Source organism: Scardinius erythrophthalmus, assembly GCF_964197995.2.
Source record: "Scardinius erythrophthalmus genome assembly, chromosome: 10".
NCBI lineage: Eukaryota > Metazoa > Chordata > Actinopteri > Cypriniformes > Leuciscidae > Scardinius > Scardinius erythrophthalmus.
The window spans coordinates 1,020,256-1,047,253 of record NC_138230.1 but is presented as its reverse complement, the minus strand read 5'-3'; the positions used below and the strand labels follow the sequence as shown (position 1 = coordinate 1,047,253).

At 39.5% G+C, this 26,998-nt stretch overlaps 1 protein-coding gene across 1 annotated transcript; it reads right to left on the bottom strand.

Annotated features, from left to right (window-relative positions):
* Window positions 1-3,993: 3,993 nt before the first annotated feature.
* LOC308697483 (uncharacterized protein) lies at window positions 3,994-26,613 on the bottom strand. The gene is made up of 7 exons (XM_081376760.1): window positions 26,529-26,613; window positions 11,285-11,331; window positions 10,883-10,973; window positions 9,834-10,144; window positions 7,282-7,489; window positions 5,336-5,619; window positions 3,994-5,151 (listed from the first exon to the last, which is right to left on the bottom strand). Exons 2-7 carry the CDS (start codon window positions 11,291-11,293, stop codon window positions 5,080-5,082), a joined length of 975 nt encoding a protein of 324 aa, XP_081232886.1. The 5' UTR covers window positions 11,294-11,331; window positions 26,529-26,613; the 3' UTR covers window positions 3,994-5,079.
* Window positions 26,614-26,998: the final 385 nt, after the last annotated feature.

Genomic DNA, 26,998 nt, shown 5'->3' with positions numbered 1-26,998 from the left:
CATAAGCTGAAGCATGCTTGCGTGGCTCACATCATTTTGAAAACTTGGTCTTGACCCATAAGCATGTCCAATATTCTGATTATCCAATGATGTTGTGTTAGGCAATGCAGATTGTGATGGTTTAATTTTAGATCTTGTTGATTGTTGTTGTACTGGCTGAGATAGGGAATACTTTGACATCCTTTGCATGTGATCCACATGCGATGTACGCGGTACAGACATAGACACAGATGCTGCCGGCCCACTGGCTGAAGGAACAAATGACTCCGCCCCAGGATGAAGAGATTTAGACACAGTTCTACCAACAGATGAATGAGATTCAGAATGCACATCTTGATACACCTTTACTCGTGCCATTGACTCTGCTAATTTAGTTTCCAACTCCAATTTTTCCTTCCGTCTCTTCAATAGCTCCTCTTGTTCCTCTAAATCATGTTTCCTTTGCAGCATTTGTTGAGAGGCCAATAAAGCAGCCAGTTCTGCTTCAGCCTTAAGACGAGTAGAAGAAATGGAAGATCGGCTTGAACGAGATCCATTGGCTGTCACTCCAGATCTTTTACTGCTTATATTTGAAACGCTGTCCATAGGTTCAACTTCATTTTCAAAGCTCTCAGATTCCATTGTGGCTTGTTGATGTGCATCAGGAAGCTGAATATTATGTGTTGTGGACACCACGTCAACAGAGTGTGAAATACCAGATGAACAAACCCCTTGAGATGTTACAGCTACTTCCTCAACCCTGAGCTCATGGGTATCAGATAGAGCAGTGCAGGAATTAGATTTCCCAGTATCATTCATCCATTGTTGAACATCATCCACAAATCCATTATGAGATTTCAAAATTGATTTAAACCATTCGTTTTGTATAATTTGTTCCTCAGGAGGTAGTAGAGGCAATACTTTTTTATGTAACACAGATGCATCATCCATAAGCAGCTGTATCGTTTTCAGCATTGAACACACTTGAGACGCATTGTCATCACATTTCATCAACTCTTTCATTGACCCAATTGTACTCTTTACTTTATTCACTTTACTCTTGCGATCTTTTTGCAAGGCTTCAAGTTTAGCCATCAGGGCTTTTGCTGTGGGTTTATACTCTCGTTTCCTGCTATCAGCAGCGTGCTCTATATCCTCTGGGTTCATTGTCCAACGCAACGGACAATGTGAGCTCCGTTTCAAAACAGCGCGCTCACAGAGCCAAACAATGAATGAACGTAACGAGGCAGCACACGAGAGCTCATAAATATGCAACAGCAACACAAAGCGCGTTCAACCCAGCGCCAATCCAACGTGACACTATAAAAGCGTCTTTTTACAACAGCAATACAGCCACACTCCAGTTAAAACGCTGACATACCTCCTTTGTTGTATGTGCGTCGTGTCCGTCAATCCACTTCGCGGCGCGCGTCCGCTACAACATGCAGTGTGCAGGAACAGCCGCTCCCCATTTCCGTATAATCCAAAGTTGTGTATTTTCAGTTGACTAGATGTAGCGGCAACCTATAGCCGCTGAGAGGCTAAGCAGCAGGAAAGATTCGTGACGCGTTTCCATCCGTAACATCCAATGGTTTATTCTTACAGGTAACAGATTGTCCACGCTCGAACCATTAAAGTACGTACTGACACAAGTCCATGTAAACAAATAACCATACAGACGTGCAAACGGTCAACTGAAAGTGAGCACTCCTTGCCACTCACCCCCTCTCTACACAGTGTACCACAAGACAGGGAGCGCTACCAGGTAAATACCCACTAATACCCATGTGACCAAACACCTGGAAATGTACGCGCAAAATACAAAATAAAAGACACACGTTTTCTGCACTTACACTAAGTTTTTTTCAACACACGGACAGTATAATCATCATGCACGCGGTTACATTTAGGAATAGACAAGCTTTGTTTCCAAATGCACCAAGCAAAGATCCTTTCAATTTTATAAACCCAGCCAATATAATAACAATAAACGCATCCAAAATAAAATCTTTAACATATATATAACAACTGCAAAGCGTCTAATTTGTAAACAAAATGATTTAAGCACTAAATCCATAATAAACTCCGGCACAATTAGTATATTTTTAAACTCTAGACAGACGTCACATCCCAAACCTCACAGCAATTGGCTGCTGATCGCGTTTTTCGCTTGATATTTGCATAAACTGCCCAACCTTTTGACGCTCTCGGACGCTCTCAACGCTTTCTCTGGTCTGCTGTCAATCCCAAAATGCACTGCTGAGTGTGAAGCTCGATTTCCATAGGAATGAATTGAAAACGCTCGCTCCTTGCCAGTGGACACGCACCGTTCGGCGAGCCTGGCGAGGACACTAGTGGTGCGTCTCAGCATAGCTATCTAGTGGTAGGTATTTAAACAACATAAACGTGAACCAGTTACCATGAATATTTTTGGACGTAAAAAAAAAATCGATATTGGGTTTTTGAAAATCGATACAGTATTGCAAAATAAAATATCGTGATACTCATGTGTATCGATTTTTTTCTTACACCCCTGATCTATATCTATATGTATCTATCTATGTATCTAGATATGTACCTAGATATGTATCTAGATATAATCAATCTATGTATTTATATATGTATAATATATCTATGTATCTGTATCTATCTATAATCTATCTATGTATTTATATATGTATCTATAATCTATATATATATATATATATATATATATATATGTATATATGTATATATATATATTTATATATGTATGTATATATGTATGTATCTATCTATCTATTAATCTAGCTTTATATCTATGTATCTATTAATGTATCACTATATGTATACTCTGTCTCTAGCCTATTAGTCAATATGTTGTGTTTTAAATCTAAATTGCCTATAACTAATCAAATCACACTATCTCAAAATCTAACTCCTCTCACAAAAATGTGTTGATTTCACTTTTATACAGATGTGCTATTGTGTGGTCTGTTCCCGACCCTGTCAATCAAACGCTGATTCGGCGGACCACACCTGATGAAACAGTGAAACACTTCGAGGCTTCGTTTGGCCATAGTCACGTGACATGGGTGTTTTGAATCACGCTTCGGATCAGTGTTTCGAAACATCTGCGCTTCGGGATCTCGCAAAGCTTCGGAACGACTGTTTCGCGTCAGCCATCCCTAGCCTTTGGATGGTTGTTTTTAAAGCAGCACTCAGTAGCTTTGGGATTTCTTCGCTGTATTCTCGCTTTTTGCTCGCAGGTTTCTCTCTAGAGCTCCCCCCACAGCTTCGGAATAGATATTTGACAACACTGTTGTAAAAACTCGTTGGTGATTCTCAGACACCAGAGGCTATAGATCAACGACATCAAAGCAGATGGGACATTCTTTAAAACGTCTTCTTCATTCGGGTTCGGACAGCGTGAGGGAGCGCAATAATGACAGTATTTGAGCAGATTTCTTTTGGCCATAAAGCAATTGTTTACATCGCGAGACCTGATATCACGCGAGACTTCCTGACACGGCGGCCAGCGGCCCGCCGCCCCAAAGTGGGGCGGGATGGGCATAATTAATCGACGATCGATAATCGATCGTTAAGAATTTCGTCGATCACGTTTATTTGTTATCGATTAATCTAATGCAGGTTGCGTTGCGTAGTGTGAGTCTTGAAGCAATGGAATTGATTTTAGCGCGGAGGTACCTGTGCATCCCGGCAACGTCAGTCCCCTCAGAGCGGGTGTTTTCGGCGGCTGGACTGGCTGTCACCAGGTTGCGGTCGCATCTGATCCCAGATCATGTCAACATGCTTATCTTTCTCAACAGAAATCAGTGGACTGGTGCAGAAGTTCTATGGGAACTTCATGCGTTTTCTCAGATCGGATAGCTATCTGATTTATCAAAACGATTCCATTTACACCATAAATATAAATGTGTTTTTGCAAAACGGATATAAATCCGATCTTGAATTCCCGCGCTACATATTTAAATTGTTGCACGTCCGATAATAATGTAGAGGAAAAAGTTTAATGCACTAAATGTTTTTAAAATCCTTTATATTATTTGATAAACAACATTGCTCTCATGCTGTAAAATTAAATGGCTTCTATTATAAAACAACATTATAAACACAAGTCCAATATAATCAAAACATTAGACACAAGATCAGGGATTCAGACAATTACATGATGATGATTCCATCATCAAAAACAGCCAACATCACCTGATCTAATTTCATGGCTCTTTTGCCACAACAAATGTGCTTTACAAACACACAATTATAGCAGCCAGAGAACTTTTTTTTTACTAAAAGGTCAAGGGTCAAGAGTCCAACTAAAGCAAACGCTAACCACCATCATGGTGACTTTAAAATACAACTATTGATTTCATTAAAACAGAAATTAAATAAAGTCAGTCTGGTCAGTAATAAGTGAAGCTGGTAATGCTGTTTATGGAGTTGTTTAATCCTCCTCTTCACAGATTTAATGTGCTGCCATGCATGTCACATTTTTTCACATCATCTGTCTGACGTTGGAGCTTGACGCCAAACAAACGTCGGGTTTAGATGTCAACCTGACTTTCATTTTCAACCAAAATATGACGTCTGACTGACATTGGATTAGTTGGAGTCCAACGTCTTCCTGACATCACATTGACGTACTGTGCCTGCTAGGAAAGTGTCCAGTAAAGCATAATGATATGCGGGGCCTCACACACAGAGCCTAGGGGCCCGTCCTCCTTAATCCACCCCTGCCTGTGGCCGAGATTTATAAAACTGTGTGTGTTAAATTGTTTAATATTATTTATTTATTGTACATTAGTCCTTGTATTATTGTACTTTTAGTGCTTCATTTCCCACTGTTCATTGTGTCTGCTTCTCGTTGTCTTGTACATTTTGAAACAATAAAATGAATAAAAGCAAGGACGCCAGTGCTGTGAGGTGTTTGTTCAGATTAAACACAATTCACCATACATTTGCTGATTTATAATAATCCAAGGCCTCCACAACTGTGCTTTTATTTCTTCATTTCCCATTTCCGTGTTTTTTTTTTCTCCTATTAGATTTGTAAAATTGCTCTCATAACACAGTAATCAGGATTCTGTCGTTGGATTCCGATTAGAAAAACCACATATAGATCACGGCTATAATTACAATGCCAATTACAAAGTACCATCCTGCAGTTTCCACCTAGAAGAATAAACAGAAAGTATTTATTGTGAAAGCTTCTGTGACCTTAATCCTAATTTTAAATTAATATTTTTTTTTTTTTTTTGCATAATATAGTCTGTAATCCTGTGATTTTCACATGTGAGACATTAATGAGTATCCTACAGTATGATTCTGTATGTGAGGTCGTGCCGATCTACTGTACCTGCTGGGATATTGGCTTTCCGTATCTCAACTCCGTAATAAAGTGCTCACAGTTGTTTGTAAACAGATCATATGGAATTGTCTTTCCCACAAGGCTATTTGCTTTATTCAGAATATCTTGAATGGGACGAGGTTTATGCTCCTCATCCAGACGATTGTTGATACAGCATTCATCTTGGCCAGCCGCAACCTCAAGTTTATCTTTCTTCACTTTTGCCTCGTTTGATGTTAATGAACGCACATTAATGGAACCCACACTGCTGAACCCAGCGTCGGCATCGTTGGCTACAGAGAAAGAAATGGGAAATTAAAAGCAATCATGACTCATGACTCTTGAATGGAATAAATGTTTCAGATTCAGTAAAAGTTGAGCTCAGTTGAGCATGTGCACGGTCACTTCCTGGTGTTCAATAAGCCAGCTTGGGCATTTCCTGTTAGCTGTCACTCTGGACTCGCTGTAAATCCACACTAAACCATCAATGGTTGATCTTTTAAAGGTGCAGTGTGTGATTTTTTTGACTTCTCATTCAAGTTCATGATGAAAGGCGCTCTGTAGCGCTGTCTGTTCGCTGTCGGCTACGGTACAAACATGACGTCACGATATGTCGACCTTCATAGAAGGGGTGGCCGCGGTTATGTAGATATAAATGACTCATTCTAAGGTAATAAAAACATTATGGTTCATTAAGTAAGGTCTTTATACACCACTGAAAACATAGTTATGGATCTTATATTGCATTTCTGTCAATAGATCCTCAGAAATATCACACATTGCACCTTTAATGTTGTATTTATATTGTAATGCAGTTAGCACACGTAAGTTATTTGCCAATAAAGAGTTTTATTTTTTCCAGGACTTCAAATGTTATTTTTAATGTGATGATCAAAACATGATTTCCTCGTCCATCTGAGATGAGTGCATATTTAACTGCAGTGTGTTGATGAGAAACTGATGGTCGAACAGAACTTTGCTGAGGAGGAACACTGAGGAACGTGTCTTTTTTAGGTTGTCTTGTGTTTAAATAACTAAATTAATGCTAGGCCTGAATATATTTAAGTGACTATATTCTGATTATAAACTAAGGCTGCGTCTTATTTCTCTGTCTTACCCCTTACTCTTACCCCTTCCCCTCGGTTTTGCGCGTTCATGTGAGGGGAAGTGGCGTCCCAATTCTCATTTTGATTAAGGGATAGGGCCAAGGCGTAGGGCTACATAGCCCTTGAAACGAAGTCTGCGGAGGACCACACTTGAAAGAGAGGGGTATAATTTCTCAGAAGTGAGTCGCACAAATGTATGTATTTTCAGCAGTTTAATGACACTCGTGTTTTATGATACCTTTAATAAAACGTTCAAGCAGTTTTAATTGTAATGTTTTTGTTTTGAATCTCTAGTTAACCACTAGCTAGCAGCTATGCGCTATTTGCCGTTTGCTAATGTTTTGCTTAGCTATGGTGTCGCCGGCGCCGCCGTTAAATACAATGAAACAATGTCTTTGACTGATGGCACACAAGCGTGCAAAGATGAAGAGAGACCAGGCAATCGATATCACAACCCGAGATGACGGCATCTTCGTTTGTTTATGTCAACGCGTATCGCCTCTGTTGACGTAGCAGCCAGCTAGCGGAAAGGGAAGATGACGCAAACGGTAATCATGTGGTGTCTCATTTCTTAGAGAAACGTTCTTCCCCCTACCCCCCTTCAAGGGGCAAGGTATCGAAGGGCAAGGGGAAGACGCAGACAAAGGGGAAGGGGAAGGGGAAGGGGTAAGACAGTGAAATGAGATTGGCCCTAAGTATTACACTAGTGATGCTGTTAAGCCACAGACACACACCAGAGGTTTTCCAGGAGCTCATATTATTGCAGAAGTTCCTGACCATATACGGTCAATAACAGTGTGTAAAGCGTGTTAAGCATGAATAGCATGTAAAGTGTGTAAAGACACTCACAGGCTGAGCCCAGGTGAACCACATCTCCATCGCCGACATACACAGCCCAGTGCTTATATAATCTGAACAGTCTGAAGATTTTAATGAGGTCTCCTAACAGTCTGAAGATTTCAATGAGGTCTCCATATCCTAACAGTCTGAAGATTTCAATGAGGTCTCCAAATCCTAACGGTCTGTGGATTTCAATGAGGTCTCCAATCTTCAGAACCTTATCATACAGGAGAGACATCAGTCAGTCAAGCGTAATATTTAAAAAAGATACAGAGCCATTTAAATCTGTCATAATATAATATCATACTGTTTATCTAAAATAACACAATACCATTGAACTTGTGAATAGATAAAACAATAAGAAAGTGTTAAAGGAGAACTCCGGTCAATTTTAACATTGAGCTCATTTTTTTGTACATTTGGAGTGCTGTCAATACAGAGAAGAACGACAGAAATCGGTGTTGCCTACACCGAGTTATTCTATTTTTAAAATTTGCACCCTGTTGACTTCAATGGGGCAAGTACTAAACCTGCTTTTAGCCTCTTAACATCCTTGATGTGTCATTACAAGTGCACAGGTCATGTGAGTGATTACCTCAGAGTGAACACGGGTGAATCTGACTGCAGTAGATGTAAAAGATATGTATAAAAATGATGTTATTTAAGCCAGCGCAAATACCTGTGTTTACATCCTGTTTTCGGGTGAAGTCCATAGTAGTCGATTGCCGAGTTCACGCGCATAGGTTTAGTTACCTATGATCACGCGCGTGAACTCGGCAATCGACTACTGTGGACTTCGACTGAAAACAGGATGTAAACACAGGTATTTGCGCTGGCTTAAATAACATCATTTTTATACATATCTTTTACATCTACTGCAGTCAGATTCACCCGTGTTCACTCTGAAGGAATCACTCACATGACCTGTGCACTTGTAATGACACATCAAGGATGTTAAGAGGCTAAAAGCAGGTTTAGTACTTGCCCCATTGAAGTCAACAGGGTGCAAATTTTAAAAATAGAATAACTCGGTGTAGGCAACACCGATTTCTGTCGTTGTTCTCTGTATTGACAGCACTGCAAATGTACAAAAAAATGAGCTCAATGTTAAAATTGACCGGAGTTCTCCTTTAAGTTAGCCTAAAAGCAGCTTCTGTCCACATGACATCAGCTCGTTTCAGAGGTTTATAAGTATTTAGCTTCTGTTTCCTCAGAGAACAGGGTTCATACACATTTTAACCAATACTTTTCCATGACTTTTCGGCACATTTCCATGACTCTGTATTCCTGAAAATGTCAGTCGACATTATAAGAATAAAAATATGTGTTAAAGTTTACCCTCAGAGGTTTAACAATAAAATGGATGACAATTTATGTGATTCAATACAAAATAAACATTTATTTAAACACACACAAAGTGCAAGATCTTTGAAGGACACAGGATAAAATACATGTAACAGTGTCCTGAAAAAACACAGCTACTGCTAATTAACAACTAACTGGGCAGTAGTGGAGACTGAACAGTGAATCCACAACTAAGAGTTTAATCTTTTTTTAACCCCACTTAAGTTTACAACGCATATGGAGGACATAACCTTCCCTTTTTAAACACACACACTTCACTTTTTCATTTCTGCAAGCTTTTCATCAATTTGCTTGTCAGTGGTGAACAGAGCAGCTCTTTTTTCCTTTGCTGTCCGACAGAAACTGTTTGATTTGGAAATGAACGTTAAACAACTTGTTTTTCTGCTTTCTCTGACAATTCATCAGCAGATTTTTTGAGGGCAAACACATGATGGCGCTCTTCTTTTTCAGACCTTGAGTTCGTCACTAAGCTCCTTCCGCTTTAAGTCTACAGCATATCCTGTTTGACACTCTCTTTTGTTCATCAAGGTAGCCATGATATCTTTGCCTGGCTCCTCCTGCTGACAGAAGCAGCTCTTCTGTGATGGCTCCATTAGATACGCCTCCAACAGACCTGACATGGTCAACAATGAGCCTTTGAGCTACCAAAGACAATTCCTTCTGATTCTCCACAATTAGCTCTTTATTTATTGAGAATCCTCTCTCTACACTTGCCTGTCCATGAGACAGGACAAGTCCAACCTTCACTACATCCCACAGTCTGGAGAAACAGGGGTTGGTCCCCTCATACAGCAGTGTGTCCACACAATCCCTGAATTTAGTCTGCAAGTTAGCCCAATCGCAAAACTCCCAGAACTCTCTCATCACATCATCACATACAGTGTTGTTTAAATGTTTAGCCTCCACAATACTGCGTAGTACTATCATCATTTGCCTAACACACTGTTCCTTAGATTTGGCCATGTGTCTCGGGTCAAAGCATTGCAGGCATCTTACTAAGCTGTGTTTCACAGGAGCCTTTGCCAGCAGCTTGTCAAGAAGAGTCATCAGTCCACTGTCCAATCCTATCCTATAGTCCCTATAGGGACTGCTTATCTGAAACCTTTTTAGTGGACCTACTTCAGTGTAGAGTCTGCAGTGAACCCAAGGTCAATTTGAGAAGCATCTTTGTGCAGGTTCTTCTGTATATACTGTACCTGATCGGATTCTGACGTTCTGTATCTCAACTCCAGAACAAAGTGCTCACAGTTGTGTGAAGGCAGATTGAGCGGACGTATCTTTCCCACAAGGCTCTTTGCTTCTTTCAGAATATCTTCAATGGGACGAGGCTTACGCTGCTTATCCAGAAGATTGTTGATACACCATTCATCTCGGCCAACCACATCCTTAAGTTTCTCTCTCTTCACTTTTGCCACATTTTGTGTTTCTGAACCCGCACAGCAGGGTCTCCCACTGACGGACCCCAACAGAGCTTTGGCAAGCCAGATAAAGCCGGACCCAGCGTCGGCTACAGAGAAAGAAATGGAAAATTAAAGGCAATCATGACTCATGAGATTTGAATGGAATAAATGTTTCAGACTCAGTAAAAGTTGAGCTCAGTTGAGCATGTGCACGGTCACTGGTGTTCAATAAGCCAGCTTGGGCATTTCCTGTTAGCTGTCACTCTGGACTCGCTGTAAATCCACACTAAACCATCAATGGTTGATCTTTTAATGTTGTATTTATATTGTAATGCAGTTAGCACACGTACGTTATTTGCCAATAAACCAGATTTATTGATTGCAATAAAAACGAAGCTAACGGGAACGCTGGAATAAGAAACACGTCTGTAATTGGATACGAACATGCAACGCTTTTCCAGGACTTCAAATGTTATTTTTAATGTGATGATCAAAACATTATTTCCTCGTCCATCTGAGATCGTAAAACCGAATGTTTCAAGATGTAGGAAGTCCAACATTTAATAGAAACACTTTTATTTACAAATAAAAGACAGTAATTCCCACTCTGACCAGCAGAAGAGGAGCATTTATTGGCTCATATTAGCCGTTTCCAGTCATATTTTCACACTCAGATATTACCCTCATATTTAGTGATTGAGTGACACAGAAAGCGAGCACGGCTCCGTCGCTCTATAATCACTGAAGCTGCCAGTCAAGCTCATGATTTCGGTCAATTCATGATTCGTATGATTCATACGGTCAATAGCAGTGTGTAAAGCATGTAAAGTGTGTAAAACACTCACAGTCTGAGGCCAGGTGAATCACATATCCATCGCCGACATACACAGCCCAGTGTTGATATTTGCCTCTGGGGATTTCAATGAGGTCTCCTTGCTTCAGTTTATTATCATACAATTCAACAATAAGAAAGTGTTTAGTTAGCCTAAAAACAGCTTCTGTACACATGACATGAGCTCGTTTCAGAGGTTTATAAGTATTTAGCTTTCTGTTTCCTTAGAGAACAACTTGTGTAGTTTTAAACTCTTCCAAGCTCTTTTACCGTAGTAAAACTGCTTTCCGACAACCCTTGATCAATGAGCAAACAGTCTTTTATATCAGAAACATCAGCCCAGAAAAGATCTATTAGCTGAGTGATGCTGTCTTTCACTCTCTCCGTACGTTTGAGTTCATTACAAGATATTTACCTTTTCCATGTCAAACTCCTTCAGCTCTTCTGCTCTTCACTGTAATCCTGTTAGAAACACATGAAGCTTTTAGACACACAGGGGCAGGTCCTTAAATCATCAATAGTCAGAACTTTTCTTGCTGTCTCTTGCAAAGTACAAGAAAACACAGCCAATCTTTGGGTGAACAGTCCAGCTAAACGAAGCGAGCGAAACACAGACAATCTTTGGGTGAACAGTCCAGCTAAACGAAGCGAACGAAACACAGACAATCTTTGGAGGAACAGTCCAGCTAAACGAAGCGAGCGAAACACAGACAATCTTTGGGGGAACAGTCCAGCTAAACGAAGCGAGCGAAACACAGACAATCTTTGGGGGAACAGTCCAGCTAAACGAAGCGAGCGAAACACAGACAATCTTTGGGGGAACAGTCCAGCTAAACGAAGCGAGCGAAACACAGCCAATCTTTGGGGGTCAGTCCAGCTAAACGAAGCGAGCGAAACACAGACAATCTTTGGGGGAACAGTCCAGCTAAACGAAGCGAGCGAAACACAGACAATCTTTGGGGGTCAGTCCAGCTAAACGAAGCGAGCGAAACACAGACAATCTTTGGGGGAACAGTCCAGCTAAACGAAGCGAGCGAAACACAGACAATCTTTGGGGGAACAGTCCAGCTAAACGAAGCGAGCGAAACACAGACAATCTTTGGGGGAACAGTCCAGCTAAACGAAGTGAGCGAAACACAGACGCTGCAAGTGTGGAAATGCCCTGAATGTCTTTTATTTCCATATACATTTATTTGTGCACTGTGTTAAATCACTTTATATCCTCAGAACATTAGCATGAACTGTTGTTTAGTGGGTTTATGCAGAAAATAGGCATTTATAATAGGCATTTATTCTTCTAGTAAGTAGTAAACTCAGAGTCCTCGTGTCTCTGCACTGTCACTGTTAGAACACACTCTTTCTTTCTCTGATCATCTCTGGCAGTAAATGCCCATCACAGGAGTGTGTGTGTGTGTGTTTCTCACGGGTTTCTGTTTGCTACACACTGATTCTCCTAAACATATTTGACTGATGATGAGGATGATGATGATGATGATGATGATGAAGATGATGTACAAAATCTGTGCTGAGAGTCAGGTTTTTGTAATTGTAATGGGCTCTTGTAATTTTCATTAAAGGGATACTTCACCTCTGGGAAGATGAATGTGTATTTAAAATAGGTCATTTAAGTAGAAGAAATGTGGAAAAATTTTTGAATTTGGAGCTTTCTAGACTGAGAAAAGCCAGAAAATGTATTTTTGGCTTATGTGGATGAAAGACAACAACTCCCAGAATGCACTTGCTTCGCTGCCTTAGGAGGCCACGCCTACCGGTTAGAGAGCACAGTTGAAAACAACAAGGCTAGCCTAAGTAAGTGATGAGTTTGCCAGGGATTTAGAGACCCAAAATGTCCGAGATTCGGCTTTTGCGTTCTACAGTCGCCATTCATCATGTTTACTGTGGCGAGCAGGACGAGGCTGACGGCCGCGGGAGAACGGCGCGAGGCCGGTGGCTTCATTACTGAGACGCGCCGTGTCTCGTATCTCTCACGGAGGAGCGTAAATTTTCTTAGCAACGTTAAAACGCACATCAACCGATCACTTGTTTAGCGTTCATGTAAACACTACAGTCAGATTCACCGATCGGAATTAATTCAGTTAGATTGAAACGAGAGGTGTGCATGTAAACAATGAATGGCGACCGCAGAACGCAAAAGCTGAATCCCGGACATTTTTAACAGTCTCGCCCGCCGGACAAGTCCGGGAAAAGGAAGATGGTAACCCCTACTTACTCAGCTTTCTCCTATTATTCAGCTTTCTCCACAGAACAAGAGCATGCTAGCTTAGCTTCCAAAGAAAGACGGCTGATACTGTGTACATTCTGTGAGTGAGATCCTCTATGGGCGGGCTGAAAACATGCGGAACAACGCCATCTACTGGCTGTAGTCTTTAGCCTCTGGACAGAAAATCCTCCGATGACGCAAAATGACGATTTTTGCGTCATCGGAGGATTTTTTTCCAGACATAAAATACATAAATCTCTCCTCTCAGGGGGATATGAGGGTGGAAAGCATGGTAATTCGAAAATACTACAGGTTTTCTACTAATACAAAGCTTAATGCTAAATCCTGAAGTAACCCTTTAAAACAATGAAGGTGATAATTAAAAATCTTGTGTATATTTTATTAAGAAGATTGTGGTTCAGTGTCGTGTAGAAAATATTAAGAACATTTCACTAATAAAACCAAGAGATACATTTTCCTATTTTTTTTTAGGGAAACAAACACAGTTTTGTATGGAGGATGAGAAATGACTTAAGTATAAATAAATAAATGAGTGAATAAATACATAAATGCAGAATTAAACAAGTGAATAAAATAAATAAATGCAGAATTAAATAAATAAATAAATGTTGAAATAAATCAATTAATACTGTAAATGCAGAAATACATAAATGAATAAATAAATGATTAAATTCTGAAATGAATAAATGCAGATATGCATAAATGAACGAATACATAGATAATTTTGTCAAAAGTATAATTTTTAATTGTTCTTTTTTTGTACCATTTGTGTTATATTATACTTTTGTCTTCATTGGTTTATGTATTTCTACACTTATGTATTTCTACATGTATTTATTTTTCTTCATTTATTTATGCATATCTACATTTCTACATGTATGTATTTATGTGTACATATGTTAATAAGGTAGGCGGTCCTAACCCGTCCCACTGCAGGATTGGTTAAACAGGATCGGTATGGTTACGGCTGTGCTACTGTGGATACTGTTCGAAGCTTTCACTTCAAAGAAATGAACAGAGCTCAAGAAAATGGTTAACTATCAATATTGTTATCCTGGGATTTATGAAATAAATAAATAAATAAATAAATAAATGAGTTGTGACACACTTTATGGGTTTTTGATTTATGTATTGGCTAAGATGGGTTACATAAAATCAAGAAATAGGCACTTTATTTTGATGAATGAAGAGTGAGATTTTAACATGTGCTTAAATATTATATTCTGTATCTGAAGACGTCTAAAACATGTATCCCGTTATCCCTGCGTGTGAAAGGGTTGATCCAGAGATTCTAAGACTTTGATTTATGTTAAATAAGATAAAGCTTTTGTGCATTGTGTTGAATAAGAATGAGATTGGGTGATCAAGTTAAATAGAAATTGATTTGAACAAGCACATAACAGACATATCACAGTGATTTTAGCAGAAGAAGGAATTCTTTACCATTTTATTATTATTTTATTATTAGACCGAAGTCTGTTCAGTGAGACGCCAGCAGAGAGGAGAGTGAGTGGGTGATTGACTCTTCTGCGCGGAGAGAGACTGATTCAGGAACATTTCACTTCAGACTTTTCCTAAGGACAGTTCATGAGGCATGTTGCTTTGTTCAATGAGCAATAACTGCTATAATAACAGTTTATTTCTGTGTTGTGTTAGCAGCATATTTAATGATACAATATACTTAAAGCTCCAATATGTAGGAATTTTGTAATAAAATTTCCAAAAATAACTTGCACAGTGTGATATATTTCCTCCAGTTGTGTACTTACAATATCTCAAAAGTCTCCAAAGATTTTTTATTTCAGAGAAATTCTGATTTTAAATAACTGTCCGTCCCGGAAAAGAAATGTCGCGCCTCAGTGACGCAATATCCCTTTTTTCCGGTGTGGACCATGTGATAGGATATTCCACCACACCGGATTTTTTTTTTTTTGTTTGTTTTTTTTTTTAACAACAACTTTATTGAGGTTTTTTTTCTTATCACAATAAACAATAAAGACGTCTGACAAAGAATAAAAAAAGAATAAAATAAAAAATATGACCCACCACACCGGAATATCGCATGGTCAAATGCGGAAGTGGTGTTTAAAGCATTATAGCCATAGACTGTATGGTTATAGCTGTTATGGATCACGATTACTCTTTGGCGAGTATGGAAGTGCCAACAAAACGAAAGCGTCCATATTCGGATACACGCAGACTGTGTGACAAACGGAGGAATAAAACCTGGATAAATATCGGCAGGCGTTTTCGAGATGGAGAGAGCTGCGCGTCAATCTTGGACTTGACAGAGACTGCTCTCGCGAGTGTAACGTTATTGATAGACAGGTAAGACATGCAACTGTCAATAATAGCACGTATAAACAAAGTTATATTGCTCTTTGTACTTTGGTAAGGCTTTTTATCACGTGTGGTGACCGAGCTTATGGCAGTACAATTAAATACAATCGGATATGATGTTAAAAATATATATTTAGTCATTACTTGCAAATGTTCGTTCAAATTTACTTTTAGATATTGGTTTGAACACGTTACACAACACGGCATTAACCATAAAAACGTAAAACTGCACAACATTAACCAAACAAATCATTTGACAAATAGCTGTATGTTGTAACGGGATAATATAGCATAACATTTCACGTTCCTTGCAGTTCATTAATTATGATGAAATAAAATAATACGATCAGACATACAGGTAATACAAAAAAGAATAAATTACCTCATCCGTGATCATGATTTATTAATTCCATGTAGATATATCGCTAGATGGTGAAAACGTATTAAAAAAAACGACATCTCCCATCGTCACCTCCTTCATAGCGTCATCAAGCTTCGCCTTTGTTATTGTTGAAACTGCGCCCTCTTGTGGTCAAATACCAAAGTCGCATACTGGAGCTTTAAGTCAACTTAAGTAAAAAGATTTTTTATAAAAAAGCATATTTCACTAAAAATATTAAATACATTGTGTCATAGACTAATTTAGGGGATTTTGCATGATTTATTCAGGTAGATTCCATGAAAGAAATCAAGCCTTAACTACTCAAAAATATCATGTGCAATATTGTTACCATAATTTTTTTAAAGTAAGTAGCACATGGCATTTGTTATATTTATTTGTCATTGTCAGTGATATTCGTTAAGTTATAAAGGTCTCAGATCGCTTTTAAGACCCGCATACAACTTTCCTGTTCTCCTTTGCTCTCTTTTCTCTGTATATCAAGCTTTTCATTTCATTTTCTCACTCTCTGTGTTTCCCTGACCTTGTTCTTGTTTCCTCTCAGATGGAAGTATTTAGTTGCAGGGTTTCATTCAGTTCAGTTTGTTAGGAACATCCAAATATCAACCAATGAATCAGTTTCCTAAATTACCACACTGTAAAAAATTTCTAACCCTCCCAAATCAAATATTTCAAGTGACCGATAACATCTAAATTTTTCAATTGGACCAAGTGAAATTCTGTAAATTTTATTTTATAATTTACAGAATTTCACTTGGGCCAATTGAAAAATTTAGATGTTATCGGTCACTTGAAATTTTTTATTTGGGAGGGTTAGAAATCTTTTACAGTGCAGAAATTAAATTCACTATCACAATTGAATATAAATTCACAATCTATATGTCTAATAAAGGTTTATATATAATTTGTTTATTTGATAATTGATGTCAGATATTTACAACTGTAATGGTATCCTTTAAACTTCTCCTTTTGTGGCCCGTAAAAGAAAGAAGGGCATAAGGCATTAGAGAAACACAGGGGTTAGAAAATTATGACTTTTTTATTTTAGGGTGAACTATCCCATTAATTTTACTATCCCTCCTCATTTTAGTGAATTGGTTCATCATTATATAGTTCATGTAAAGGAACAATTCACTGATTCATTAAGAGTCATTTATGCTCTTTTCCAGTATTTATTGTAAATTTATGGGCAAAAATACTGTCACCCTAGTTAGATCTTTATTACTAGAGTAAAACTAATCATAATTTTATTATTTATTTATTGATATAGCCTAGAGGAAGACTTTCCCTTTAAATGGCTACTTTTGGTTGACTGCATGTTTAATACTTTTGTAGAGCAGTGTGAGTTTAACTGGGTCAGGACGTTCATAAATGGATCAGGTTTGTTTGGATCGGGTTTTGAAGCGGTGAAACACTTCAGCAATAGAACAACTGTTAGTTATTTCAGTATCGTTTCAGAATGTCTTCGTTCAGCCCTTCACATGTGCTCTGGTCTTCCTCTTTCACATGTGCATTCTGCTTTTGTTTTAGCTCAGCTGAAATTAATATGATATAATCACTTCATCCTGGAAACTCCATGTGTTTCCTTGTCTGTGTTTCACACCACCGATCAATCATGGTCAACAATCACATCCATCACAGCTGCTCATCCTTCAGTTACAGGTGGTATCAGCGATTTCAGCCCCAAACATAAATGATCACATTCATCTAATATTTCCTAACGATTCGCTAGCTGCACGCCCCATAAGCATGCTGTCAAAAAACCGCGTCTCTCTACGTAGCCTAGGCTCTGAGATCTGCACACAAAAACAGTTGGTATCAACATGAGGTTTTCGCGTGCAGCCGTCATAGGCAGCCGTGCACGAGCGCAAAACCTCACAACACCCGCCCCTGTCGGTGATTGGTTGGAACACTATTTATTTTGGTTTTGAGTGATGTTGATAAACTGTTTTTGTGTGCAGATCTCAGGCTACGTTTACACGTAGGTGGCTATTTTCATAAACGGACATTTCACCCCTCTTCGTTTTCAAAAATAACATCATGCACACAAACCTGTGTATATGCTGTCAAGAGCATGCCAAACCTGTAGGTGGCAGTGTAACGAGAAGCTCAAGCCCACCTTAGCCAATCAGAATCCCGAAAATAGTCACATTCTGTGACGTCGCTACCTAAAACTCCGGTTTTCTCTGTTTACATGCAAACGTGCAAACGAAGATTTTCAAAATCTCCACTCTGGCCGGAGTTTTTAGAAAGAATCGGTTTCATTGGCGAATCCTCCGTTTGCGTGTAAACGAAGGGCGCAAACGATGGGAAATGTCTCCGTTTTTCAAAATAACCATGTACGTGTAAACGGGGCCTCAGAGCCTAGGCTACCTAGAGAGACGCGGTTTTTTTGACGGCATGCTTATGGGGCGGGCAGCTAGCGGATCGTTAGGAAAGATTAGATGAATATGATAATTTATGCTTGGGCCTAAAATCGCTGATACCACCTTTAATCACCACTGTGTATATAAGTTACTGGCTACTGCCTGTGTTCTGTCTAGTGTCAGGTGTTGTACCGAAATCCGACTCCCCGGACAAATCGCACTCCCCTTCGCGTGCACGCGCAAGCGAGTTTAAATGCACTTCCTTGCCATATATCCGTTTATCGATCGATTTTTCACACAACAAGCACCCAGATCCTGCATGGAAGCTTTGTCTACACTTAAATAAATGAACAGAAAGTGAACTAGTGTGGATAAAAGATGCAAAAAACCAAACACAAAACAAACAACAAAAAAATAAAAAACCATGGCAGATCGATTCAAACTATAAACTTCGACGGGTAAGGAATAAAGCTCCAGCTATCAAAACAAAACTGTTAATTTCACTTAATTTAACTGAACTTATCGTTTGTGTGTTAAACATGCTGTGGTTCATAGTAAAATATTGTATTACTCTCCCCATTGCACATGAATGTCATTAAAAATAATAATATTTAACCTTTTTTCACGAAGATAGGCTTTAAGAGTTCATCAAAAACATATTGTAGATATATGAGGCAAATACCTGTCTTTTTGTTTGTTTGTTTTTTATTTAATTGCGTCTTAAAATAGAAATAAAACAAATTATTAGTGATAATTGACACTTAAAGCTAAGAATGTAAAGAAACCTTAAACAATTTTTAATAGTTATTTTCCAGCACATTAGGGCCCCAAAAAGCATTATTTATTTAATTCATTCTTTCAATTTTACATCTTGCATAGCTTATGGATATACAATTAAAATAGCTGGAGCAATTGCTTTGCGGTCAGGTGCCCTTTTTTAAAATAAAAAAAAAAACTGCTAAAAAACAAGATGGGTTTAGCAGGGGGAGTCGGATTTTTACAGCATTAAAATATGGACTGGTGAAATCACACTCCCCTCTCCAGCACAGGTGTATAAGGTCATAGACTCACCACACTACTGCCCCTGTCACATCTTGGTTTAGTGATTGTGTGGAGACAAAAGCATTTGATTGTAACTGCTTTTTTGCGCAGTGTTTTTTCCCGTCTTGCTCAACCCCAAAAATATCTATCATAATACTAATATAATAAATATAATATTTATCATAAAACCAATTTCCAAGTAAAACCGTATTTGTTAATTATTAAGTTATGTTTATTATATTAATATATTAATATAATATATCATAAAACTAATTTCTAAGTAAAACTATATACATATATTGTAATGTTTATTAAATTATTATATTATATGAATTATTAAAATATTTTAAAATAAAAAATACATTGGTTATTAAAAAATATAATCATAAAATTATTAAATACATTTTATTTGGATGTAGTAACATGTACAGTATACACTCACACAAAATGAGTTACAATCAACTGATTTCACCAGTCTGTATTTTAATGCTGAGAAAATCCGACTCCCCCTGGAAAACCTATCTTAATGCATCCATCCATCCATCCATCCATCCATCTTCTTTCGCTTATCTGGGGCTGGGTCGTGGGGGCAGCAGTCTAAGCAGAGATGCCCAGACTTCCCTCTCCCTAGACACTTCCTCCAGCTCTTCCGGGGGAACACCGAGGCGTTCCCAGGCTAGCCGGGAGACATCTCCAGTGTGTCCTAGGTCTTCCCCGGGGTCTCCTCCCAGTGGGACGCGCCCGGAACACCTTCCCGGGAAGGCGTCCAGGAGGCATCCGGAACAGATGCCCGAGCCACCTCAGCTGACCCCTCTCGATGTGGAGGAGCAGCGGCTCTACTCTGAGCTCCTCCCGAGTGACCGAGCTTCTCACCCTATCTCTAAGGGATCGCCCAGCCACCCTGCGGAGAAAGCTCATTTCGGACGCCTGTATCCGGGATCTTGTCCTTTCGGTCATGACCCACAGCTCATGACCATAGGTGAGAGTAGGAAAGTAGATTGACCGGTAAATCGAGAGCTTCGCCTTGTGGCTCAGCTCTTTCTTCACCAAGACAGACCGGTACAGCGACCGCATTACTGCAGAAGCTGCACCGATCCGTCTGTCTATCTCCCGTTCCATCCTTCCCTCACTCGTGAACAAAACCCCAAGATACTTAAACTCCTCCACTTGAGGCAGGAACTCTCCACCAACCTGAAGTGGGAAAGCCACCCTTTTCCGACTGAGGACCATGGCCTCGGATTTGGAGGTGCTGATTCTCATCCCAGCCGCTTCACACTCGGCTGCAAACCGTCCCAGTGCATGCTGAAGGTCCTGGTTTGATGAGGCCAACACGACAACATCATCCACAAAGAGCAGAGACGAAATCGTGTTGTCACCAAACCTGACACCCTCCGGCCCCTGGCTGCGCCTAGAAATTCTGTCCATAAAAATTATGAACAGAACCGGCGACAAAGGGCAGCCCTGCCGGAGTCCAACATGCACCGGGAAGAAGTCTGACTTACTGCCGGCAATGCGAACCAAGCTCCTGCTTCGGTCGTACAGGGACCAGACAGCCCTTAGCAAAGGACCCCGGACCCCATACTCCCGGAGCACCCTCCACAGGCCGCCGCAAGGGACACAGTCGAATGCCTTCTACAAATCCACAAAGCACATGTGGACTGGTTGGGCAAACTCCCATGAACCCTCCAGCACCCTGGAGAGGGTGTAGAGCTGGTCCAGTGTTCCATGGCCTGGACGAAAACCACACTGTTCCTCCTGAATCTGAGGTTCTACTATCGGCCGTATTCTCCTCTCCAGTACCCTGGCATAGACTTTCTCATGGAGGCTGAGAAGTGTGATCCCCCTGTAGTTGGAACACACCCTCCGGTCCCCCTTCTTGAAAAGAGGGACCACCACCCCGGTCTGCCATCCCAGAGGCACTGTCCCCGACCGCCATGCGATGCTGCAGAGGCGTGTCAGCCAAGACAGTCCCACAACATCCAGAGACTTGAGGTACTCAGGGACGGATCTCATCCACCCCCGGTGCCCTGCCACCGAGGAGTTTCTTGACTACCTCTGTGACTTCAGCTTGGGTGATGGACGAGTCCACCTCTGAACAAACTGTAACTAGCACAGAAGTCCAATAACTGAACACCGCTCGGGTTCAGATCAGGGGGGCCGTTCCTCCCAATCACGCCCCTCCAGGTGTCACTGTCCCTGCCCACACGGGCATTGAAGTCCCCCAGTAGAACGATGGAGTCCCCAGTTGGAGCACTTTCCAGCACCCCTCCCAGAGACCCCAAGAAGGCTGGGTACTCTGCACTGCCGTTTGGCCCGTAGGCACACACGACAGTGAGAGACCTATCCCCGACCCGTAGGCGCAGGGAAACGACCCTCTCATTCACCGGGGTGAACTCCAACACATGGCGGCTGAGCTGGGGGGCTATAAGCAAACCCACACCAGCCCGCCGCCTCTCACCATGGGCAACTCCAGAGTGGTGAAGAGTCCATCCTCTCTCCAGGAGTGTGGTTCCAGAGCCCAAGCCGTGCGTAGAGGTGATCCCGACTATCTCTAGTCAGAACCTCTCAACCTCACGCACAATCTCAGGCTCCTTCCCCGCCAGCGAGGTGACGTTCCACGTCCCTAGAGCTAGTTTCCGTGTCCAGGGATCGGGTTGTTGGGGCCCCCGCCTTCGACTGCCGCCCGATCCTCTCAGCACCGGGCCCTTACGGTCCCTCCTGCAGGTGGCGGCCCCACGTTGCTCCTTCAGGCTGAGCCCGGCCGGACCCCGTGGGCCCCCCACCAGGCGCCCGCATATGAGCAGCCCCAACCCCGGCCACCAGGCGCTCGCATATGAGCCCCAGCCTGGCTCCAGGGTGGGGCCCCGGCTGCGCCATACATTAATGCTGTGAAAATCCGACTCCCCGTGGAAAACCCATCTTAATGCAGTTACAATCAAATCCTTTTGTCACCACACACAATCACTAAACCAAGATGTGACAGGGGCAGTAGTGTGGTGAGTCTATGACCTTATACACCTGTGCTGGAGAGGGGAGTGTGATTTCACCAGTCCGTATTTTAATGCTGTGAAAATCCGACTCCCCCTGCTAAACCCATCTTGTTTTTTAGCAGTTTTTTTTTTTTTTTTAACCCTCTGGAGTCTGAGGGGTTTTTGGGGTCCTTGAGATGTTCTGACATGCCCTGACATTTGTGCTTTTTTCAGTTGCTTATAAACATATTAATGGCAAAGGTGTAAATTCACTCTATTTAGCACAAACAGGGCTACCATAATATGTGAACAACTTGCATGTACATGTTTGTATTTTTGATAGAATAATGTTTATGCATGTTTTTTTTAAAAACAAAAAACTAAAGTTTCTGAAATAAGGCCATAAAACACATTCTAAATATATGTAAATAAGACTTTTGACTAATGGATGTCGTTGCCTAGAATTTTTTCTTCAAAAATATGTGAAAATCATCCTGCCTAATCATTCACATAACACAATACATTGATTTAAATCTTGTAAAACACTTTTTGTTTGGAAAGGCCTTATGCGGGTGGGCGTGATTCACACCTGCGGAGTCAATGGGGCCGCATAATGAGGCTGCATACGTAATGAGCCTTTCATTCAGGTGTGTGACTGAGCCACAAGAATGCAAGGACAATATATAACTGGTTTGTTGTTTTTTCCACAAATTTTGCTTGCAAATTGTACAATATCCAAGGTAAACATTTCTAGTAATTGTTCTCATACTGTATTTTCAGATTTGGAATATATTCTCTTCCCAAATGTGTCACTAATAAAGCATAATAAAATTATTTAAAGATAAGGCTTATAATGACCTTTAAAGATTTTGTTTACATCTATCCTTATATATATATATATATATATATATATATATATATTTATTTATTTATTTATTTTTTTTTTTTTTTTTTAAGGTTATACAATTACAACAACATTTAAAATTGTAACAATATTTCCAGTGTAATCTTTCTTTGTATTCGCGATTCATATTAAAACAGTATTTTTGCCAGCTGTAGTAGCTCCACAACAGCACGCATCTTTGCGTTCATTCATTCATAGTAACGCGATTCATATTAAAACAGTATTTTTGCCAGCTGTAGTAGCTCCACAACAGCACGCATCTTTGCGTTCATTCATTCCGATTAGAACAAAGCAAACAGAACTGACCTAATTCCTCAGCGGGATCCGTTTGCTCCTCGAAATGATACTTCCAGAACTTCTGAGGTAAATTTTTGCAGGATTATTATCAAGATAGTATTGTTCCTCACAGCATCGTAAAGTACATAAGTCTGAAAGTGAACTCGCGGTGTGTGTTATCAGCTGATGGGCGTTTTACAGGATTGTTTGGATCGGCTCACATTTGCGTTTGAATAGCGCGCGCTCTCCGTGGGCGGAGCACATTAAAACTTAATTAGCTGAGATGAGAACGACTGACACCTCTCTCTTTGCATACATATTACATAAACTGTGAATATTTGTTTTTTATAAAAATTACTTCGTTTAAAAGAAGATAATTCAAGCTTCATGCCTGTATGTCTGAATGGCTGTTTGACTGAGTATTCGCTGAGTTTTGGTTCATTTTCGGACGCGTTTCAGAATGGACTACACTGACAGAGAGGAGGCAGAACTCGCTTCGTGTTTATTTTTCTTTATTTGGCAAAAAGCACAACACTTTGTTTTTATTGTGAGTATACACAAAAATAATACACATTTAACAGAATCGATTGATGTATGAAACTTGTTTTGTAAAATCAAAGTCAAAAGAGTATTTTGGGTCTCAATTCAACTCATAAGGAAAAAAGCGAGCAGATCACGCCGGCGTGATCTCCGACCTCTGAGGGTTAAAGGGCACCTGACCGCAAAGCAATTGCTCCAGCTATTTTAATTGTATATCCATAAGCTATGTAAGATGTCAAATTGAAAGAATGAATAAAATAAATAATGCTTTTTAGGGCCCTAATGTCTGGAAAATAACTATTAAAAAAATGTCTAAGGTTTCTTTACATTCTTAGCTTTAACCCTTTCATGCATAGTGGTCACTACAGTGGACAGCTATTAAAAAATTATTTTCTTGAATTTGCACGGGTTTTTATGGCAAAGTTGCACATCAGCCTCTTCATTGGACCCTGGTGCATCATCCTATACATTGCAACCAAGTGGCAAGCCGTTGTGTTTCGATTTTTTCCCCCTCCAAACCAAGATGGCCATGGGTCAGTCAGACATGCCAAGTTGCTCCGGAATATCCACCCATTCCTTCTAATCTAGGAGACTCTTGTAGGTAAAAAAATCTAATGAGTCATATCACAGTAAAATTTTCCAGGTTTTGATTTTAGATTGAGAGAAAACTCTGATTAATCACATGTCCACTGTAGTGGACATCATGCATCAATTGCTATATTTCAGCTACAATTCACAATTATAATGTGAATATTGTTTTTGAAACTTAAAACTTAAAAACTTAATCTGCAGTGACTTTTTTTACTGTAAATAAATGTATTTGTATTATTAGAATGTAATTTTCATTGACATCGAAAAAAGTCATGTGATTACGTAATGTATGGCACTTGTAATGCATTACTTTACTTGTTAGATCAAAAAGTAATCTGATTTCGTGATGCACGTTATTGTAATGTTTTTTTTTACTCATAACATCAAAAAGTAATCTTATTATGTAATGCATGTTACTTGTAATGCGTTTCTTTACTCATAACATCAAAAAGTAATCTTATTACGTAATGCATGTTACTTGTAATGCGTTTCTTTACTCCAAAAAGTAATCTGATTAGGTAATGCACATTACATGTAGTTAATTACTTGTTAGATCAAAAAGTAATCTGATTAGGTAATGCATGTTACAATACATTACTCGTAACATAAAAAACAAATCTGATTACATAATGCATGTTACTTTTAACACATTACTTTACTTGTAACATCAAAAAAGTAATCTGAATGCGTTATGCATGTTACTTGTAATGCGTTACCCCCAACACTGATCATTTCAGATGAGATTGAAAAAACTTATCGCTAGGTTTTCTCAGAGGAGGGCTATGATAGAAATGTGCATGCCCATCTTGAACATAATCAGAATGATCAGCTAATAAGGGTAAATCTCCATACTCTGGTGCACTGGAGGGAGCATCTGAGTGGTTTCCACAGTTGTACCTTGACAGGCTGTAGAAAATTCTGATGGAATCACGTCCTCATGTTCTGATATCAAAGATACGCGAAGTGCAACTTGTATGAAGTTGTATGAAGCCTTTGCAATATTTTGCATTTATATTTTTTGTATATATCTTATAGTTTTCACATGATTTAATATAATTGTATTGATTAGTTTGTTAAATTCACATACTTTATCTGTTTGATTATTGTCTTATATTTAATACAGTAAATCTTCAGTTTAAACCATAACCGCATGCTGTCCACTCAAGTGGACATCTGAGGATCTCTTTGAAAAATTTGTAAAAAAAAAATAAAATAAAAATCAATTATTGTTTTCCATGCCCTAAGAGCAATAAAAACACAGGGAAAAAAAAACATCCAGACTGAGGTTATCATAATTCATGCATGAAAGGGTTAAGTGTCAATTATCACTAATAATTTGTTTTATTTCTATTTTAAGACGCAATTAAGCAAAAAACAAACAAACAAAAAGACAGGTATTTGCCTCATATATCTACAATATGTTTTTGATGAACTCTTAAAGCCTATCTTCGTGAAAAAACGTTAAATATTATTATTTTTAATGACATTCATGTGCAATGGGGAGAGTAATACAATATTTTACTATGAACCACAGCATGTTTAACACAAACGATAAGTTCAGTTAAATTAAGTGAAATTAACAGTTTTGTTTTGATTGCTGGAGCTTTATTCCTTACCCGTCGAAGTTTATAGTTTGAATCGATCTGCCATGGTTTTTTTTTTTTTTGTTTTTTTTTTGCATCTTTTATCCACACTAGTTCACTTTCTGTTAATTTATTTAAGTGTAGACAAAGCTTCCATGCAGGATCTGGGTGCTTGTTGTGTGAAAAATCGATCGATAAACGGATATATGGCAAAGGAAGTGCATTTAAACTCGCTTGCGCGTGCACGCGAAGGGGAGTGCGATTTGTCCGGGGAGTCGGATTTCGGTACAACAACACCGGTATCGTTCACTCCTGTATTTCTGAGTTGTTTGAAAAAAAAAGAAAAAAAAGCAAGCGCTGTTTAAATGATTAGTACACATCATCTGATCAGGATCTGAATCTCTTACCTGCAGACGACGGCTTCAGGGTGGATCTGTGTCTGTTCACTTTCACTTTCTGCTGCGTGACTCTATTCAAACGTGAGAGGAAGGAAGTGACACACACAGAGAGGCCTACACATATGGCGTTCCGATCGGCTCTTTAATATGACTTTGCTTTTTCTTTCTTTTTTTTTTTTTTTTTTTATTGAAGAAATATCAAAACAAACAATAGAAATACAATACATTTCAAATATAGGGGGAGGTACAAATATGAAGGTAAAACAGTAGCAAAACTCGAGAGCATGTAAATGTGAATTTGAGAACTTGTACAATAAATATTCGTACTTGTACATGAACATTTACACTCACAGCTCCAATGTGAAAACCTGTAAAATAAAAATCTGAAGTTGAATGTTGAAATTTGCACTCGCAAACAATAGTCACAAACCTGTATTCTGAATCTGAAGCTGCAGACAAGTAGACACAAATGTGTAAAA